The sequence below is a fragment of the Erythrolamprus reginae genome, chromosome 1, assembly GCF_031021105.1.
Source record: "Erythrolamprus reginae isolate rEryReg1 chromosome 1, rEryReg1.hap1, whole genome shotgun sequence".
NCBI classification, from domain to species: domain Eukaryota; kingdom Metazoa; phylum Chordata; class Lepidosauria; order Squamata; family Dipsadidae; genus Erythrolamprus; species Erythrolamprus reginae.
Genome location: NC_091950.1, coordinates 218,043,376 through 218,061,666, shown reverse-complemented (window position 1 = coordinate 218,061,666; position 18,291 = coordinate 218,043,376). Strand labels below are relative to the sequence as shown.

General features: G+C 41.8%; 1 protein-coding gene across 1 annotated transcript in view; it reads left to right on the top strand.

The window, feature by feature from the left end:
- The first annotated feature begins 4,209 nt into the window (after nt 1-4,209).
- The window catches only part of BARD1 (BRCA1 associated RING domain 1), a 135,650-nt gene continuing 121,568 nt past the window's right edge, over nt 4,210-18,291 (top strand). Inside the window, exons 1-2 of the mRNA XM_070732176.1 lie at nt 4,210-4,788; nt 8,045-8,101. Of these exons, the coding sequence (XP_070588277.1) occupies nt 4,643-4,788; nt 8,045-8,101 (203 nt within the window). The 5' untranslated portion in view covers nt 4,210-4,642. The remainder of the gene's footprint in view (nt 4,789-8,044; nt 8,102-18,291) is intronic.

Sequence of the window (18,291 nt, the reverse complement as noted above, 5' to 3'; positions counted from 1 at the left end):
GGCGATCCCATGGGGGCTCCCTCTATCTGTTTATATCTTTGTTCATTATAGATGAAATATGTATTTGTCAGACAGTGGTTGGTTAGATCTAAGATATATTTGGGGGGCTTGTGTTTGTTTTGGATAGCTGTTAAGGCTTCTTTAATAGGTATTTGGGTGTAAAGGGATACGACATAAAAACTCACAAGTAGGTCACCAGGTTGTAGGTTTTGTTTTTTAATTATTTGTATAAATTCGAATGAATTTTGTATATATGAGGTGATAGTTTCTGTATAGGGCTGAAGATATTTGGCTAAAAATTTGGCAAGATTTTGCAGAGGGGAGCCTATGGAGCTGACTATTGGCCTGAGAGGTATTCCTTCTTTGTGTATTTTTGGAAGGCCATAGAGTTTTGGACATATGGAAGATTTTTCTCTGGGGATGATTCTTTGTTGGATTTCCTCACTGATGGGAGAGGCTTATAATTTGGATTTGGTGGTTTTTTCTAGGTAGGTGGTAGGATCTGTGTTTAGAAGTTTGTAGGCAGGGTTTTGTAGTAGGATGGAAAGTTTTTCTTTGTAGTCTGATGTGTTCATCACTACTGTGGAGTTTCCTTTGTCTGTTGGGAGGATGATTATATCGTTGTCTTTCTTCAAATTGATAAGTGCATCTCGTTCCTCCTTTTGTATGTTGCTTCTAGGTGGTTTGCTGGAGCAGAGAATATTGGTGACTTCAAGTCTGATTTTGTTGGCTTCATCTGGGTTTATTTTATTTAGGGTAGCTTCAACTCCACATATGATGTTTTCAGTTGGAATGCATTTGGGGGCTATTGCAAAATTGAATCCTTTAGAAAGAACATTGGTTTCTGCAGTGGTGAGGGTCCTGTCTGATATGTTATGTACTGTTTTTGTCATAGGTTGTTGTGGAGGGCTGGGTTTCTGCTGTTTTTCTAGTTTGTGGAGTTTCTTGTTATGTGTGTCTGTCTTGTATTGGGTTTCTGTTTCAGCTCTCCAGATTGATATTTGTTTGAATTTGTTCCAGAGTATAGGGTGCATTTTGTTGCTGAGTTTAAGGTGAAGAGAGAGTAGACTTTTGTTGATTTCATCAAGTATGAATCTTTTCTTGTGGAGTTTTTCTTGTGGAGTTCATTTCTAATTAGGGCTAATTATTATGAAGAATTATTATGGAAGCCATAGAGATAGAAAAACACCCCCTCTGCATGAACAAAAGGGATGACATGTCCCGCCTACCAGAGATTTGGAAACCAGCCTTAAACAAAGAAACATATCATAATCATCACCATGTCAATCCTTCAAGTAATTGTGATTCCACCAACCAATCAAATCACTAAAACATAGTCACCCAATCTATTTGCTACATTCAAACCAAATCTCCACCCCCAACACTATATATAAGGAACAAATGGAAGTTGCAAACATTCCATATTTACAGCAGCACAAAGCTTATAACTTCAGTCTGATGATGGTGAATGTGATTTCACCGAAACGTCGCATACACTCAAAATATTACACAGGGTAAAACCCGAACTCAGAACAATCTACATATATATATATATACAGTGGTACCTCGGTACTCGAACGCTTCGTTTCTCGTACATTTCAGATAACGAACAAAATTTTCGGCAAAAATTTGCTTTGGTATCTGAACAAAAATTCAGATACCGAACAGCCAGAGAAAATTTTGTTCATTATCCGAAATGTAATCCCGGCAGCTTCAGGGGGCTGAGGAGCTCTCTAAGAGCTCCAAGCTGCAGGAAGGGTGGGGGCTGCTGCAATCTTGGCAGCTTCTGGGGGCTCCTTTTCTCATTGCTTCCTCTTATTACCTGTAAGCAGCTTCAAAAACTTTCTCCTTCCCTGTGGCTGCAACAGCAGCGGCTTCCCTTCGAGTAGCAAAGCGCCGGGAACGTCACGTGATGAAGGGAAGCCGCCGGAGCCATCTCAGCAGTTGCTGCCGCTCTAGCAGCTTCCCTTCATTACGTGACTTCCCGGCGCTGTTGCTACTGGAAGGGAAGCCGCCGCTGTTGCAGCCACAGGGAAGGAGAAAGTTTTTGAAGCTGCTTACAGGTAATAAAAGGAAGCAATGAGGAAAAGAGCCCCCCAAAGCTGCCGGGATTGCAGCAGCCCCCACCTTTCCTGCAGCTTGGAGTACCGAATTTATTTATCCCATTGGAAATAAAGAAAATAGATTTAATTGGTTCCCAGCGAGTTAACAGGGTCTGGGAACCAATTAAATCCATTTCCATTATTTCCTATGGGATAAATAAATTCGGTACTCGACCAAATCGGTTCTCGACCACACTTCTGGAATGAATTGTGGGCGAGTACCGAGGTACCACTGTACAGTGATCCCTCGATTTTCGCGATCTCGATCTTCGCGAAACGCTATATCGCGATTTTTCAAAAATAATAAATTAAAAATACGTGCGCGGTTTTTCCCCTCTCTCATCTCTTTCTTTCCTTCTCTCTCTTTCTCTATCTCTCTCCCTCTTGCTCTCGAGTGGCGGGCGGCGGGCGGGCGGGCAGGCGGGCAGCAGCGAGGAGCCGAAGATCGGGGTTTCCCCTTTACGTGGGCGGCGGGGAAGACCCAGGGAAGGTTTCTTCGGCCGCCCAGCAGCTGATCTGCTTGGCAGCGCGGCAGCAGCGAGGAGCCGAAGATCGGGGTTTCCCCGCCGCCCACGCAAAGGGGAAACCCCGATCTTCGGCTCCTCGCTGCTGCCGCGCTGCCGAGCAGATCAGCTGCTGGGCAGCCGAAGAAACCTTCCTTGGGTCTTCCCCGCCGCCCACGCAAACTCCACCATCTGCGCATGCGCGGCCATGGAAGAAGGGCACGCATGCGCAGATGGTGTTTTTACTTCCGCACCACTATATCGCGAAAAATCGATTATCGCGAGGGGTCTTGGAACGTAACCCTCGCGATAATCGAGGGATCACTGTATATATATATAGTCCAATACACAATACATATAGAAGAGAATAGACATGAAGTAATATATATAAAGAAAATATATATTGGGGCATGACAAAAGTCTTTCACTTAGACAAGAAAAACCAGAACTATACATATAGATTGGGAGAAACCAGGCTTAATAGCAGTAACTGTGAGAGGGATCTTGGAGTCTTTGTGGGCAACCAATTACAGATGAGCCAGCAGTGTGCAATGGCAGCCAAAAATGCCAATACAATCCTAAATTGCATTGAGGGATACAATCAAGATCAAGTGAGGTACTAATAGTACTCCATAAAGCCTTAGGAAGACCACACCTAGAATACTACATCCAGTTTTGGTTACCACGCTATAAAAAGATGTTGAGACTCTAGAAAGAGTGCAAATAAGAGCAACCGAGGGCTGGAGGCTAAAACATATACAGTAAAGAACAATTGCAGGAACTGGGAATGTCTAGTCTAGTGAAGAAAAGGACCGGGGGGAGATGATAGCAGCATTCCAATATTTGAGGGGCTGCCACAGAGAGGATGCTTTTCCAGAGCATCTGAAGCGCAGACAAGGAATAATGGAATAAGGAGTGGTTCAATAATGAATAAGGAGTGATTCAATCTGGAAATAAGGAGAAATTTTCTGATAGTTAGAACAATCAATCAACGAAGTAGCTTGCTTCCAGAAGTTGTGGGAGCTTCAACACTGGTGGCTTTCAAGAAGAGACTGGACTGTCACCTGTCCAAAATGGTGTAGGGCAGTGATGACAAACCTATGACACACATGCCGCAGGTGGCAAGCGGAGACATATTAGCGTTGCCCTATGTCAGCTCCAGTGTACTTGTGCTGACCAGCTGGCTTTTCAGCCCTTTTTGGCTGTCCCATTCAGGAGTCCATTGTGAGGCCTGTGTGCATGAAACTGGGGGGGGGGGGCAGCGGGTGTGTGTGGTACGCATGCATTGGGAGGACATGGGTGTGGGCACGTGATCACTAGCCTACCGGCGCACATCCTTTTGGCACACAATCTCAAAAAGGTTGGCTATCATTGGTGTGGGGTCTCCTGCTTCTGCAGTGGGGGGGGTGGTGGCTGTTGGACTAGACCTACAGCAAGGTCCATTCCAACTCTGTTAAATTTGTTACTACTGCGATATTCAGCTTCATACTAAACGAAATAATACGGGGGAAACAACCACAGGGGTCTGCACGCCTGCTCACTTCATTAGCAAACCTCCTTCCTTATAAACCTCTATATGAGCCGTCCCGCCAAGCGAAAGAAACGATCAATCAGAGGCGCGAGATGTTAGCGTCATAGAATACGCATGCGCGCATGCGCACACAATTTCCCCTAGATCCGGGAATTTTCCTTTCGTAGGGCTTTACGGTACGAAAGGCTTTGTTGCAAATGCTGCACGCCTAACGCGCCATAGACCTACTTAATGAGACTCCTTGACTCTTTCTTCCGTTAACTAAGCGGGGATGAGAATTGCCATAACGATGAAATCACCGGGGTTTTTTTCTATTATTTGCAAGGGCCAATTAAAAAAAAAAGAGCTTCAAGTGGGGCTGTGAAACCGAGCAACCAAAATCTCTGAGAGTATATTTAACCTCTCTACAATCTCACACATGCGCGTATTGTATAAGTCGTAAAGCGCACAATTTGAATCGATTATTGGGTTGGGTGTGTTTGTCTTCTGGCGGGAAGGGAAGAATTATGCGACCCGATGTACTCCGGAGCCATTCCGGTAATAAGCCCTCCGGTGGCATGGCGCAGGAGCAGCACCCGCAGTCCGGAACCCCGTGGAAAGAAACGCGGCTGGCTTTGAGAGGATTGTCCGAATGCCTGAAGTGCTCCCTTTGGTAACCGATTATGCCTTAGCAAAAGGAAGAGATGGCAAAGAGGTTTTGGATGGGGAAAAGGAGTTTGGAAATTAAGTCATATTTGCTGTTATCAGTGGTCCTGCGGATGTTTCCAGTCCAGAAGTGATCCCCCTAACTAACCTGTGCCAACAGACCATATTGTTTATTGCAGGGGTTTCCAACTTTGGCAACTTTTAAGACTTGTGGAGTTCAACTTCCATGGTTGGAGATCCCCAATTTAATGAATTGTGTAAAACTGGTTAATAACAAAATGCTAGGGAAATTAATTATTTGAGGCAGCATTATATGTATTGATGTACTCCAGCCTTTTCCAGCTCCATATAAAACGTTAGGCAAGTGGCATTTTTAATAAAAGCAAGTGGCAAAGAATGTATCTGACCATTAGTGAGGGATGTTTTTGTTTGTTTGCTTTTGTTTGTTTTTCAAGTCAGTATAGATTCCTGGACAAGTTTTCATGGCAAAGGTTTCTTTGAAAATGGTTTACCTTTGTCTCCTCTCTTGAGCCCAAGCATAAAGCGAAGTAGAAGTGCTCTCTCTGTTACTGGCCCAGGGTCTCAACCACCACACCAGATTAGATCTGTTTTGCAAACAAAATTCTTAATTTTTCCTTTTAGATGTGATTCTACTTGAAATGGACATTTGCAATTGTAGATGGGATTACTGTTATTGGATGATATTCCATAAGTTACGGAATTCCTTAAATATAGACATTTTCATGGGGCTTTTGAATATCCTTTTGGCCTACCTGGCCTCCAGTACCACATAGCTGCCCCAAAACAGGCCCATTTTTGGCCTCCTGAGGCCTTTGTGTGTCCCGTTTTTGGTCTCCCCAGCTTCCAGAACGCAGGTGGGGGTAGGTGGGATGATGTGGGCAGGGCAGTCTCATCCTGTACTGGCCAGATTAATGGCTTCGGTGGCCAAAGTTTGAGAACCCCTGCTCTATGATAGTGATGGTAAACCTATGACACGTGTGCCATAGCTGGCATGCAGAGCCATATCTGAGAGCACACATAGTGTTGTCCTATATCAGCTCCAGCACACATGTGTGTGCTGGCCAGCTGATTTTTGACCTTTTCAGCCATTTTTCACCCTCCCCAGGGTTCAGGAAAGCCTTCTGAAGCCTGGGGATGGTGAAAAACATCCCAATGGCCCAACTGGAACTTTGTTTCCAAACTTCCGTTTGGCCATTTTTCACACTCCCCAGGCTTCAGGAGACTTTCCTGAACCCTGAGGAGAGCAAAAAACTCAATGTGTATTCTATGATGCTGATGTCTTGCACTACTGATTGTTAGTTTTCTTTCACTCTGCAGGATGGTTTGATATGTGTTAGGATCTTTTGCCCTTTGTTCATATAGAGGTTTATAGGGAAGGAAGTTTGCTAAATGAAGTGAGAAGACTTGTACGCATGCGCATGGGGAAACCGTAGGTGGGAATTGTGCGCATGCAGGAGTAATTTATGATATTATAATATAACACAAAATTTACTCGTTTAGATTTTAAACATAGAACTTTATTTTATGAAGTATGTGATATATTATGAATAGTTTCTTTTATTAAAGATATATATATATATAATTTTTATTAGCTATATGATACAGTATTAAAATTTAGATAAAAGAGATTTTATTAATGTTTGCATTGATGTAATGTAACTTTTTAGTAAGATGGAGAAAAAAAATTATTTAGACTTTAGAATTGACAATGCTGTATAAAATTAATAGAAATTTTTAGATAAGAGATAAGAGCCTCCATTGAGTGAGTAATAAGAAAAGAAAAGTTTATATATGATTGATTTTAAGCATTGTTGTATTTATAACTATATATTGTTTTATTTTATGGTGGAGAAAATTAAAAAAAATTATACCCAAAAAACATGCATCAGGGGGAGGTCATTGCATTATGGGTGTGGGCACACACACACACACACACACACATGCTATCTCGCACACACGCACCTTTTTGGCACCTGAGCAAAAAAAGGTTTGCCATCATTGCTCTATGTCATTTATGTTTGGGTTCTGATGTTTCACTGGCAAAATCACAATAATATTACAACAGTGGTTTCAACAGTTGAGGGTAGCATGCCATTGCTATCAAAGTTGCCCTGAATATTCATTGATTATGATATTTTGGTTGCAATCCATCACAAGACAAGAACCTGTAACTTCTTATCAGCATATTTAAAGACAGCTTCCTTTCAGTTTTCCTTCATGCTATAAGACACTGGAATAAGTAGCAGCTAGGGAAGTAACCATCCTGTTAATGTCTGCTTCCTTCTGTGCAGAAGTCCCTTTGATATTTGTAATTTACCCTCCCCCTCCCAAAAAATACTGTGAGAAATAACTTGAACAATGCTGTAATTAGTTATTGATTGTGAAAGAGCAGATAGAAGATGCTTTACTTTCTGGATCTTTAACGTGTATTTTAAGGAGCCCCCTGTTCCTACTTGGTTTTGTGCCTTATTTTTTAAATTGTTTTAATTAATAATTAGGAAGCCAATATGCTGCAGTATACCAATCTGATACATAAACTTTATTTGTAGCAGTGTTCTAAATTCTGTATATTTCCTTCAAAAAGGGAATATAAAGTCTGTATATTCCCAAGGATTTTGAAACAGTGAAAATAATAAGATACTGCTTATTTTTAAAAGGGGTGGCTGGGGCGGGGGTGGCAATGTGCCCATTTGCTTAATATGGTGGGCGGTTAGAAGGAGTAGCAGCAAATAATTTAACTGCTTTGCCACTACCAAATGTCTGTTTTATATAGCAATCGGATGGGTGAGTCCATAATATGATTTCAAAATTTCAGATGTGCTCCCAACCTAAAAAGATTAAGATCCCTGATCTATTTCAAACAGTTAAGAAATCTAATGAATTTGATCTCTTGATGCAACCAAACAAAGCTTTCATTATTGTAAACATGCTTTCTTCTGTTTTCCATATTCTAAAAATACTCATGGGATTTTCAGCCATCCTTGATACCATATTGCTAGCCATGTTTTTCTGTATTGGATGTGGAATTCTTAAAATGTCCCAAGAGACAGCTACTTAGAGTGATGTTATTTGAGTAGGAAAAATGAACACATTCCTTCTTAGTACACTTTTTTATGTTTATGTAGAAGAATCAGTGTTTACATAGCTTGTTTATCTTGATATTATTTATCTTGGAGATGCAATGAAAATATATCCATTCTAATATTTAGGAAATAATTCAATTCCATTTATTCTCTTGACAGTTCTAACATTCTGAAGAAACCTGTGAACCTAAGAAGTTGTGAACATATCTTCTGTCTGTGAGTTATTACATAATTCTAAGGGAGATGAACGATTCAAAAATGTAAAAAATAAATAATAAACTGTTAAAAAGCTTTTCCCAAATTTGCCTATTTTGATCATGTTTTTAGTCTGAAACAAATATATATTGTTGCTTTTTATTTGTGGCTGCTAGTATGATTACCGTATTTTTTATAGTATAAGATGCCCCTTTTTTCCTCCCTAAAAGAGGGTGGAAATGTCTGTACATCTTATATACCCAATACAACCATTTTTGGCCTACCCAAAGCTCCATTCTCGCATCCCATTTTTGCGAAAAATGGGCCTGTTTTTTGCAAAAGTGGGATGCTCTTTGGGAGACCTGCAGAGTGCTCCTAGGGGCTGGGGGAAGCCAAAAACAGTACTGTTTTTGCAAAAAACCCAGCAAACAATGGGCCATTTCTTGCAAAAACAGGCATTTTTACCCACCCCAGCCCCTAGGAGCACTCTACAGGCCTTCCAAATCCTCTATGCACCCCATTTTTTTAAAAAAAGGCAATTTTTTCACAAAAATGAGGGCATCTTTGTCTTTCCCCAGTCCCCAGAAGCACCCTGTAGGCTTCTCCAAACCCTCTGTGTGCCCTATTTTTTGTAAAAACAGTGAAAAACGGGTCCGTTTTTGCAAAAAACAGACCCATTTTTGCAAAAAAAAACAGGGCATGCAGAAAATTTGGGAGGCTTGCAGAGTGCTCCGGGGGGCTGGGGAACACAAAACCATTTTTCTTTTTACTCATGTCTTTGAAATCTTGGTGCATCTTATATACTGGTGTGACTTAAAATAGAGTATACAGTGGTACCTCTACCTAAGAACGCCTCTACTTATGAACTTTTCTAGATAAGAACCGGGTGTTCAAGATTTTTTTGCCCCTTCTCAAGAACCATTTTCCACTAACAAACACGAGCCTCTGAAACTGTACCCAGAAAAGTCAGGGAGAATCCTCTGTGGGGTCTCTCTAGGAATCTCCTGGGAGGAAACAGGGCCTCCACCCTTCCTGTGGTTTCCCTAATTGCACACATTATTTGCTTTACATTGATTCCTATGGGAAAAATGGCTTCTTCTTACAAACTTTTCTACTTAAGAACCTGGTCACAGAATGGATTAAGTTCATAAGTAGAGGTACCACTATATCTTCTTACGTAACTATACCTGTCTGTTTCAGTAAAGCATTTATTTGCTGAGGGCTATTTTTATTTTTTATCATTGTAGATTAAATAAAAATGTAATTATTTAACCCTGTGTTAGGCTTGATATATTTATTATGCATTTACCTCCATTCTACACAGACGTACACATCATCATATCAGTATACCGGTAATAGTCTAGGAACACTCAGAGACTATATGTACAAACTACAAGTAGTCCTTGCTTACTTACTCCTCATCCAGTGAATCTGAAAAGTTCTGATAGTGTTGAAAAAAATTATTTTATAAATAATGCTGCATTTACAACCTTTGCAGCAAACCTCAGTCATGTGACTGTCATTACAGTAAGTACATGTTATCCTGTGCCTGGCGTGTTGTTATTTTTTCCCTTGCAGACCCGATAATTGGAGAAAAAGCAATTATAAGAGAATAAGTAGGCACAGAATGGGGAGCAATGTTCCCTCTAATTTTTTTTCGGTATGGGTGGAATAGTGTCTGAGCAGCAGTCCCTTCGGGACTGGGCGGCATAGAAGTATGGATAGATAGATAGATAGATAGATAGATAGATAGATAGGAAGGAAAATAAATTCCCTTCTTTTTTTATTAAAAGAAATTAATAATAAAACAAAACCAAAATCTATTACTATTAAAACTAAAACAATCAGCAAATCCAAAAACACAACTATTAATAAATCCATGCTTTAAAATCTTCATTTCTTAAATATTTATCATAGTATTATAGTAATCTAGTAATACTATGAAAATCTATCTGAACACCAATGCATCAATTAATATATTTCCATAAATTATACTTTTCTATAATTTCATTCAATATTTCCAAGCTCAATTAATTTTCAGGCACTTAGCATTTACTATTATTAACTTTCATCAATCTTCTACATTTCCAAGTACAGTGGTACCTCAAGATACGAACCCCTCGTCTTACGAACAACTCGTGATACGAACCCGGGGTTCAGAAAATTTTTGCCTCTTTTTACGAACTTTTTTCGAGTTACGAACCGGCGTTCCGAGACAGCTGGGAAGCCGCGCGGCTGTTTTAAAAGGTGACAGCCGGGCAGCGGGGCTTCCCAGCAGCCTCCCGAACGCCGGTTCGTAACTCGAAAAAAGTTCGTAAGAACAGACAAAATTTTTCTGAACCCTGGGTTCAGTTCGGGAGGTTGCTGGGAAGCCCCCCAGCCCGACTGTGACCTTTTAAAACAGCCGCGCGGCTTCCCAGCTGTCTCCGAACGCCGAACGCGGAAGTTCGGCTTTGGCGTTCGGCTTCGGGAGACAGCTGAGAAGCCGCGCGGCTGTTTTAAAAGGTCACAGCTGCGCTGGGGGGCTTCCCAGCTCCCCCCCAACCCCGAACCCGGAAGTTCGGCAAAAGTTCGGGGTTCGGGGGGGGTGCTGGGAAGCCCCCCAGCGTGGCTGTGACCTTTTAAAACAGCCACGCGGCTTCCCAGCTGTCTCCCGAAGCCGAACGCCAAAGACGAACTTCCGCGTTCGGCGTTCGGAGACAGCTGGGAAGTCGCGCGGCTGTTTTAAAAGGTCACAGCCGGGCTGTGGGGCTTCCCAGCACCCCCCGAACCCCGAACTTTTGCCGAACTTCCGGGTTCGGGGTTGGGGGGGTGCTGGGAAGCCCCCCAGCCCGGCTGTGACCTTTTAAAACAGCCGCGCGGCTTCCCAGCACCCTCCCCAACCCCGAACCCGGAAGTTCAGCAAAAGTTCGGGGTTGGGGGGGGTGCTGGGAAGCCCCGCCGCCCGGCTGTCACCTTTTAAAACAAGGTGACAGCCGGGCAGCAGCGGTTTTTTTGCGGGTTTTTTTTTGGGTTGCATGGATTAATTGACTTTACATTGTTTCCTATGGGAAACAATGTTTCGTCTTACGAACCTTTCGTCTTACGAACCTCCCCCTGGAACCAATTAGGTTCGGAAGACGAGGTTTGACTGTATATTTTAAATTCATAATGCAAACTCACAAAATCATACAGTACATATCATAAACCCCTTATGTATCATATGTATCTTCCATTAAGTTTATCTATGTAATTCTATATAGTTCTATATTAAATCCATATTTAATAATCAATCATCCCTCATATTTCTACCACTGTTCTCATTTGTTTCTCATTTCTCTCTCTTCCTCTCTTTTTCTCTCATTCCTTCACCCTCTCACTTCTCTCTTTTTCCATCCGTCTCCTCCCCCCTTGTGTGTGTGTGTGTGTGTGTGTATGTGTGAACTCTTGAACCATTTCCAAAAACAAGTGAGGGCTAGGTTTTTTTTTCTCTGTTATTATTTGGGTGCTTTTTACCATATGCTTTAAATCAAGAGTCACCTCTCTCTCTTTTGTTTCTCTCTTTTCTCTCATTCTCTGCCTCAATCATTTTGTCATTTCTCTTTTTTTCTGCTCTTTTGCTCTCAATTCTCTCTCTCTCTTCCTCTCTTTTCCCTCTCTATTGCTTTCTCTCTCTCTTTCTCTCCCCCCCCTCTTGCTACCTGTTTAACGGTGGCCAGGTCCGTGCTCTTGATGTGGGCTGCAGCCATCTCGTACTTGTCTTTGCTGTACTGGGATTGGGTGGCGGAGGGGAATTGGAGGCGGTGGGCAGCCCCCAGCGCGGCGGCAGGGGAGGAGGCGAAGTTCGGGGCCAAGTAGACCGAGGCTGGGCCCGTTGCACCCTGGCTCCAATACTGGGATTGGGCAGTGGAGGGGACCTGGCGGAGGGGGCAGCCCCCAGTGTGGCGGCATGGGAGGAGGCAAAGCTCAGGGATGGGCCTGGAACAGCAGCCACCGCTGCCTACTCAGCCCCACACTTCAGACGCACCGGGGCTGAGTAGGCCAAGGCCGGGCCCGTCACCCCCTGTTCCAAGGGGCAGCCCCCAGCGCGGCGGCGGGGCCCATCCCTGAGCTTTTGCCTCCTCCCCCGCCACCGTGCTGGGGGCTGCCCCTTGGAGTGTGCCAAAACGAGTAAATTGCAAAGCTATAAGCCAGAGTTCTCACACGCCAAATTCCTCACAACTCTTCTGAACTGAAGTATGTCAGAGTTCACAAGAATTCTTTAAAACAGAAAGCAGCCCCACGCTGCTTAAAATCTTTCTTCTTCCAAGCACACACACAAATGGATAAACGCCCACGCCCCAGCACTCCCAAACTCCCGTATTTATCGGAGTCTCTGTAGAATAATTAACCCCTGAACAGATGCATGCCCTTATCTCTTTTGACGACTGCGCAACTGATCCCTTCATCCCAGAATCCTGCGCACACGGGGATCTAAGATTGGGTCATCCATGATATCGTTCCCTTCTGAGTCTGAGGACTGTCTAGCTGGAGAATTGGCTGGTGGGCTGGCTGCACCCATCCCTCTGTCTGCCTCTTCTCTCCCACTGTCTACTTCTGCTTGAGAGCCAGTTTTACTGTCCGAGTCAGTTGGCAACCAGGCAGGTCTCCGATAAACAGAGGACTCCCACAAATGCACATCAAAATTTCCATCTCCCGGAGCTGACCTAAAGCCAAGCACAACACCACCCAGTTTAAATCCCATTTCCTATGTTTTAAAAGATCTTTATCTTTTCTCACCTTAGTTCCTTTCTTTCAGGTCTAGTATTTTTCTTTGTATGGTTGTTCGCTGCTTTAAGAAATAGTCCTATTTATTAAATAGATAAAATATTTCTTAGATACATAGTCTTTTCCTGGGTTTTCCTTTTTTTTCTGTTAAGGTTAGTGTCTAAATAAAAACAGGAATCTTCTCACCTAGATCCAGTCACTGCACCGCTCCTGCATGTTTCTTTGTTGCCTCAGCTGTCCCAGCTTCGTGGCAGCCATGATAGCTGCCTCTTCTCATTGAGGGTGAGAGTGAAGAAGTCAAGCAGGAGAGTTGCTGGACCTGGAGGGTGCCCCTCTTTTCTTCACCACCCCTACAGGGTTTAGATCCTTTTGGAGCCCTCCAACAGGGAGAACTTGGCATGGGACCATGTAGATCTACTCTTTTGTCCATTTTCTGACATGACCCAGAAATATTCTTCAATAGCTTTTGAATAACTTGGAGAGTTGGAAAGATTGTTATAACACCGTGATGATGAGCCTATGGCATGTATACCGGAAGTAGCATGCAGAGCCATCTCTCTGGGCACACGGGCTGTCACCCGTTGCTCTTCTAGGTGACAGCTCATGTGCCGGGAATATGATCTTCTGTTTTCTGGCACGAGCATGCATGCTGGCCACCTGGTCTTTGGTTTCTGGCATGCATGCTCATGCAAACACCAATTGGCCAGTGCACATGTGTGCACCACAAACCGGAAGATCATCTTCCTAGTGCTCACATGCACACAAGACGGCTTCTCTTCCTGTTTCTGGTGCTCCCACACATGTGAAGATCAACTGGCCAGTCTACTGGAACCCGGAAGAGTAAGGAGAGCAGAGCTACAGCAGGGGCGCCCCAGGACTTCCCGCCCAAACAGGCTTCTGCGGCCCAGCCTACAGCACCAACACATGTCTGCATTCTGGAATACCTGGCCAGCTTAGGCTCACAGAGTAGCATTTGCTGGCTGGACATCCGCCCGCCCCAACCACTACTCCTACCACCTGCTTCTGGCTGGGATGTTGGAGCAGCCAGGAGGAGGGGCTTCCTCACACATGGAGGACTTGTCTGACAAGAGCCTTGCTCACCAGGGGGGAGCAAGTGTGCAGCTGGCCGGTCACTCCTGCCTGTCACACTCTGGCTGCTGCTGCTACTCTTTCTTTTTCCTCTAGGTTTAATAGTCTACTGTTATCCAGGGTTAACCATTCCTTAATCAGTGATAAGGCTGCCGCTTGATAATATAATTTCCAGTTTGGAAGGGCTAGCCCTCCTCTCTCTCTTATATCTTCTAATGCACTTTCGCTTTTTCCCCTTGCCAAAACAATTTTTCAATAATCTTTGTTAATTCTTTAAAGAAGTTTCCCCGTGGATTGATTGGAATTACTTGAAACAAAAACAATAATTTGGGCAAAATATTCATCTTAATTATGGAAATTCTCTCCAGTAAAGACAGATGCAAATTACAGTGGAACCCCGACATAAGAGCTGCTCTACTTAAGAGCAACTCGAGATAAGAGCTGGGAGGGGAGAGATATTTTTGTTCTACTTACAAGCCCAAATTCGAGATACAAGCGCCAAGGAGCTGTCTCCTGAAGCCAAACGCTAACTTCCGCGTTCGGCTTCAGGAGACAGCTGCGAAGCGGCGCGCATGTTTTAAAAGGTTGCAGCCGGCCTGGGGGGCTCGGGGGGGTGCTTGCAGCTTTCTTTCTTGCTCTTTTTCTTTCTCTCTTTTACCTTCCCTTCCTCTATTTCTTCTTTTCTTTCTCCTTCCCACCTTCTTCCCTCCCTCCCTCCCTTCACTCATTCCTCTCTTACTCTCCCCTTTCATAAGTTTCCTTGCTTCCTTCCTCTGTTCCTGTCCCTTCCCCCTTTCTTTCTTTCTTTCTTTCTTTCTTGCTCTTTTTCTTTCTCTCTTTTACCTTCCCTTCCTCTATTTCTTCTTTTCTTTCTCCTTCCCACCTTCTTCCCTCCCTCCCTCCCTTCACTCATTCCTCTCTTACTCTCCCCTTTCATAAATTTCCTTGCTTTTTTCCTCTGTTCCTGTCCCTTCCCTCTTTCTTTCCTTCCTTCCTTCCCACCCTCCGTCCATTCATTCACCCATTCCTCTCTTGATCGCTTAAAGCCGGTCCCTGGTGCAAAAAGGGTTGGGGACCTCTGTCCTACAGGATTGGGTGGCAGAGAAGTTGAACATATGTAAATTTAAAAGTTTAAGAAAGTTTACAAGTTAAGTGAAAGAAACTTCATTATTCATTTATATGTACATGTACATTTCTTCATTAAAAACATGTCTTTCTGCATAATTTAGACTAACTTTGTGAGTTTTTTGAGGGCTGGAACCAATTAAAATTATTTACATTAATTCCTATGGGGAAAAGTCGTTCGAGATAAGAGCTGCTCGACTTAAGAGCCCAGGTCCGGAACGAATTAAACTCGTATCTCGAGGTACCACTGTATTCCATATTTCCAAGTCCTTTTTAATTTGAACTAAAAGTTTTATATAATTATCACCTTTTAAAGACAGTGATTTGGCAGAGATCCAAATACCTAAGTACTTTACTTTTTTCGTTATTTTCATATTTGTTAAATTTTCTAGTTGTTTTGTCTGTGGTCCGGTCATATTTTTAGTTATCAATTGAATTTTACTTTTATTATTTTTTAATCCTGCCACACTCCCAAATTCTTCTATTACGGTAAATCTATTAATTTTGGTAATGATGTCAAAGGATTTTCTGTGATTAAAAACTACCTCATCTGCAAACGCTTGGACTTTGTAACATTCTTTTTAAATCTCTAATCCTTTAATTTCCTTGTTTTCTCTAGTTTTAATTAACAATGTTTCCAATGTTAAAATAAATAACAAGGGAGAAAGAGGGCAGCCTTGTCTGACCCCTCTTTGAATCTGTAATCTTTCAGTTTGGTCATTGTTTATTATAATTTTAGCTTTTGATTCGAATATATAGCATCGATCAGATTGGTGAATTTAGTGCCGAATTTCATTTTAGTAAATTACATTTTCATAAATGTCCAGTTCACATTATCAAAGGCTTTCTTTGCATCCAGAAAGACCAGAGCCATTTGTTTGGTCATATTCGTAAAATTCCAATGTATTAATAATTGTCCTAAGATTGTTTTTAATTTGTCTACCTGGCAAAAATCCATTCTGATCCTCATGTATTATTTCATTTAGAATATTTTATAATCCACGTTTAACAGGGATGTTGGCCTATAATTTTGTATTTTATCTTTCTCTGTTCCTGGTTTATGTATTAACGTAATCAGACCATGATCTTGGAATTTTAGCATCTGCAATTATCTTATTAAAAATCTCTAACATGTTACTGTCTAGTTTATAAAATTCTGCAGGTATTGCATCTGGGCCAGTGGCTTTGTTATTTTTTTGATTTTTAAGTATCTGTTGTAATTCTGCCATGGTAAATGGTGCATTAAACCTCTGTTGTTCTTCCTCTAATAGTGGTGGAAAATTTGTAGAGTCTAAAAATTTAGAAATGTCTTCTTCTTTTATTTCTTCCTGTTGATATAGGTTTTTATAAAATTCCACCACTATTCCTTTCTTTTCATCTGTTCTATATCTTAGTACACCTTTACCATCTTCTAGTTTATTTATCATTTTAGATTCTTTTTGTTTTCTCAACTTATAGGCTAAACAATGCCCTGGCTTGTTTGCATGTTCAAAATACTCCTGTTTTGCCCTTTTTATTTTCTTGTTCAATCAAGTTTATTTTATGTTTTATCAAATCCATTTTCCCTTTAACTTTACTATCATGTGGATCTCTTTGTAATTCGGTTTCTAATTCCTTTAATTTTTGTTCTAATTGTTGGTAATGTTTCTTTTTCTCTTTGTTCTTTTTGGCTGCGTATGAGATTGTCAGGCCCCAAATATAAGCCTTGGCCGTGTCCCATAAATTTTGTGGAGATGTTTCCGCATTTTTATTTATTTTAAAAAAGACTTCTAATTCCCTTTCTATCCACTCCAAGTATTGAGGATCTCTTAAAATGTTTCAGTTCATTTGCCAATTGATTTGTTTCTTAATTCCCTTCCAGGTAATTACCAACGGATTATGGTCAGCCCAGCTATTTGTTTCTATTTCAATGTCCTTTATATATTCAGAAGTGTGTGTGGATGCCCAGGCTATATCTATTCTGGTCCATATTTTGTGGGGATTTGAGTAAAAAGTGTACTGTTTTGTTAATGGATGTCGTTCCCGCCAAATGTCTTTCAACGATAATTCTGTGCTCATTTTCCAGAATGTTGTTGGTAAAATTGTGTTCTTTTCTTTTCCTTCTTCTTACCAGAGTAGTCCTTTGTACTATTGGAAATTGCATTGAAGTCGCCAATCAAAATCATGTTCTCAATCGCTAGTTCTGTTATTTTATCATGTAATTTTCTGAAATGTTAAAATGCCATCTCTAATTGTCTTTCTTGTAAATTTTATATGGACCTCCCTCGATAAATTATGCTTTCGAGCAAAATTTGTCTGTACCCTGTAAAGTTCATCAATTTCTTTATTCCTTCCTGGGGATCAGTCTGTAGAATCTCCCAATATTTCCACCATTTTCGTACCTAAGCCTTCATCCTTTTCCTCCATAATATTTTGAAATCTCAGCCCGTAAGAGGCGCGTTCCAATTCCAGGTGAGTTATTGCCTCTCCTAAGCCCTGTTGTTTGCAATATTACGCTCTTCAAATTCTTCCATTTTTTTGCTCTACTTTCTCCATTTTGCCTTCTACTGTTTTTATCCTTTGGTCCTTATCTTGTAATGTTTGCTGTATGTTTTCGATTTTCTTATCCATTCCTCTCAATCTTTCTTTCGTGTCTCCCCTTTCAGCTTTGATATCTTCGTGTTGTTGTGTCGCTTCATTTCTGTTGGTGTCTACTGAGATCTGATTTTTTTGCATAAAATCTTGTATTACTGACAGTGAGTCTTGAATAGTTTGGAGGGTAGGTTGTGCTGAGGATTTCTCTTTTGCAAGCATGCTTGTTATTGTCTTTTGGTGGGATGGAGATTCTTGTGAGACCAATGATAAAGTGGAGGCCTGTTTTTTAGAAGTTTTTATAGTTGTAGACGTGTTAGACATATTAGAAAGACTTCTAAAATTCTTCCTTGGGCCTGTGGTGAACTTAAAGTTCTTCCAAAATGGCATCCACTTGTTTTATGCTTAACCCTGCTGTTCTGTTCGAAAAAAGTTCCTAATGTTATGTTCCCGGGTCACCCTGACCCGGACCGAAAACTCTTCATTTGCAGTGCTTATGTTTGGTCTTTTTGAAAGCTTTTTTCACCTGGAAACATGTTTGAACATTTCTGCACACAATGGAATGAAAATTGAACTGAAAAAATTAATCCTTATTGGTTTATTTTGCACATAAATGTGCCTCCCCCCCCGTTTTTGTGAAAGTTTTTTCAATTTATGGATAGTTTTGCTTGCAAAATCCA